General features: G+C 16.1%; 2 protein-coding genes across 2 annotated transcripts; one reads left to right on the forward strand and one right to left on the reverse strand.

Annotated features, from left to right (window-relative positions):
* Positions 1-86: 86 nt before the first annotated feature.
* PGSY75_0821400 (hypothetical protein) lies at positions 87-398 on the forward strand (the record flags this gene model as incomplete). Its single annotated transcript, XM_018785339.1, has 1 exon — positions 87-398. A coding segment is annotated over one exon (312 nt), but the record flags the coding sequence as incomplete, so codon positions are not given.
* Positions 399-2,093: 1,695 nt separating this feature from the next.
* Positions 2,094-2,855, reverse strand: PGSY75_0821500 (putative ribosomal RNA small subunit methyltransferase NEP1; the record flags this gene model as incomplete). The annotated part of the gene is made up of 1 exon (XM_018785340.1): positions 2,094-2,855. The coding sequence occupies one exon, from the start codon at positions 2,853-2,855 to the stop codon at positions 2,094-2,096; it is 762 nt and encodes a 253-aa protein (XP_018642307.1).
* Positions 2,856-3,485: the final 630 nt, after the last annotated feature.

Below are 3,485 nucleotides of genomic sequence, written 5' to 3' on the forward strand. Positions count from 1 at the left end.
CTTGTGCCTTTTGTTTTATCAGCACCTTGGCCATCCTTTTTAGATTTATCATCTGTGCCATCACTTTTTTGTTTTTTATTTTGTAGGAAATAAATCAACCTGTCAAAAAAACTTTAATCGCAAAAAATAATAATACTCCTACTCCTACACCTGCAAATAAAGTTGTTAAAAAACCAGATGAAAAGGTAGGATCTTCAAATACAGAATCTCAAAAAAAAAGTGATGGCACAGATGATAAATCTAAAAAGGATGGCCAAGGTGCTGATAAAACAAAAGGCACAAGTGCAGATAGTAAATCTAAAAACAATGATGATAATAAATCGAATGTACAAAAATATGGTTATTTCTCATGGTTATGGAAGTATTTTCAACCCAAAAAAACAGAAGTCAAAAAATAATTTAAACATATAAAATATAAAATAGTCACATTATAAATAAGTATAATATATATGTATATATTAAATGGATTCAAATAAAAAAAAAAGTAAAATGAATAAATAAAAAAAAAAAATGTTCAAACTTCAGGAATATATATTACACATACATATATATATATGTATAAATATATATTATTATATGTTCTCGTTGTTTTTTTTGGGGGGTACATTATATCTTTTTATTCTATTCTATTTCTTTGTTCTACTACAACCCCTTTTTATTGTAACATATTAAAACAAAGTATATCCTTTTGGATATAAATACAGTGTAATATATATATATATATATATATATGTATATATGTATATATATTTATTTATTAATATATTTATATTGTTACCATTTCTTTTGCTTTTTCTTTTTTTTTAACATTATGTTTATTTACATAAAATATTATTTTCATATGTGTTTATATTAATCTCTTTTTTTTTTTTTTTTTTTTTTTTTTTTTTTTTATATATATATATATATATATATATATATATATATATATATATATATATATATATATATTATATATATATTCATATTTATATCTTTATTATAACATTTTTCTTTTTCTTTTTATTTTTATTTTTATATATTCATTATTATTCCGTTTTAAATTTTTATTTTATTTTTAAATATTCTTATTAAATGTTGCTTTTTTAGTACCGTATAAAAATAGACAAACAAAAAAAGAAAAAATAAATAAAATAAAAAATAAAATAAAAAATAAAATAAACAATTTTTATTTAAAATATGAATCAATTAAACAAAAAAGCATATCACAGTGAATAGTTTTTTTTTTTTTTTTATTATTTTTTTTTTGGAGGGGGGAAGAATATCATTCATTTATGTTTTTAAAAATGAAAATTATTATATGTACCTACAAGCATAAGAAATGATATGATAAATGGGGTACCTTATAAATAAAGGTTCTCTTAATATATTGCATTTAAAAATATTTTTTATTTTGTTTAAATAATATATAGTTTTAAACACAAACACACACAAAAAAAAAAAAATAAAAATAATAAAAAAGGAAAAAAATAATAATAAAACATTTAAAAAGCAAAATATGAAATAAAAATAATAAAAAAGGAAAAAAATAATAAAAATATTTTTTATTTTGTTTAAATAATATATAGTTTTAGACACAAACACACACAAAAAAAAAAAATAAAAATAATAAAAAAAGAAAATAATAATAATAAAAAATTTAAAAAGCAAAATATGAGTATATATATATATATATATATATATAAAAATAAAATATAAAAAATGATATAATAAATAAATAATTTATATTTTAAATTTTTTATTTTATAAATAAAGGTTCTTTTAATATATTGCATTTAAAATATTTTTTATTTTGTTTAAATAATATATAGTTTTAAACACAAACACACACAAAAAAAAAAAATAAAAATAATAAAAAAGGAAAAAAATAATAATAAAACATTTAAAAAGCAAAATATGAGTATATATATATATATATATATATATATTAATTTTAATTAACATAAAAAAAAAAATTAAAATAAGAATAATTTTTGGATATGCAGAAATTTTTAAAGTATTAAATATATTTAATTATTGACAATAATATATATATATATATTTTATATATATTGTATTTTTTTTTTTTTTTTTTTTTTTTTTTTTTTTTTTGGTTAAAATAAATTCCATAGATTTTCAAACTCTGAACATATAGATGTACAACACATAGCAGCACTTAAACTAAAATGAGAGATAGAAATATTATCATCTAATATTTGTAATTTCATTGTAGGATTTGAATATGCTACAGCTCCTATAAAGAATGTAACAGGTTGATTTGTATTTTTAAAATCTTTGATATAATTATTTAATTGAACTTTTTTTCCTTTTAAAGACAATCCTATTTTATATCCATTTGTAGGTAATATATTGTTTAAATCGTTTTTTATAATTTTTAATAAATAAATATTTTTTTCATGTGCTTTAATTTTATATTTTCTTAAAAAGGTAACCATCAAAGATTCAAATTGTTGAAATGTTTTAGGAATTTTTAAATTTGAAGATACATAAAATAATTGATTATCATGTGTTTTTATATATATTTGTAAATATCCATATTTATTTAAAGGGCTTTCTAATAAATGTATTAAACATTGATGTAATATATCAGGTCTGAAATTTTTTATATTTTCTTCATCTACTTGTTTTTTTTTTAAAATATTTTTATGTTTCCTACTATTAGCTAATTCATATATATATCTTTTTACTTCAATTAATTGTAAACATGCTCCTTCTAATATGATAATAACTTTTTTTTCTTTTTTTTTTTCATCATCATCTTCCTCATAATTATTTTCTTCACTTGAATAATCTGATAACAAAAGGGATTCATTCACATTACTACTATTTTCATGGTCTTGTTTGTCCGTCCTCATATCTTTCGTTTTTTTTTTTTTTTGAATTAGTTTCTTAAAATTTTTTTTTTATAAATTCATTTATATTATATCGTCTGAAAAATTCATCGTAAGGATGTTGTTTTTTGGAGTGTTTTAATAAACTTTTGTTGAAAAAAAATAGGTAAATAGTAAAAAATAAATGAAAAGGTTAATACATAAAATATATATATATATATATATATATATATATATATATATATGTATGTATATTTTATATGAATTGTAAATATTTAAATATTTTAATTCAATATTTATATATTTAATTAGTAGTAACACATAAAATATAAAAAAATGAAAATAACAACATTAAAAAGTAGGTATATATATATATAAATATTTTTTATGTAATTATATATATAATCATTTATCAATTGAAAAAATAATATGAAACTTATTATATATATATATATATATATATATATATATATGTACATATAATTATATATATATATATATATTAATATTATTGTATACGTATAAATATACCGTTATATAAATTTCATATGTTATATATATATATATATGCTAAAATAAAATATTATCTTTTAAGTCCATTAGGATTTAATTATTTTTTCAACTTAAAAAAAAAAAAAAAAAAAAAAAAAAAAT

This window comes from Plasmodium gaboni, chromosome 8, assembly GCF_001602025.1.
Source record: "Plasmodium gaboni strain SY75 chromosome 8, whole genome shotgun sequence".
In the NCBI taxonomy this organism is placed as follows: domain Eukaryota; phylum Apicomplexa; class Aconoidasida; order Haemosporida; family Plasmodiidae; genus Plasmodium; species Plasmodium gaboni.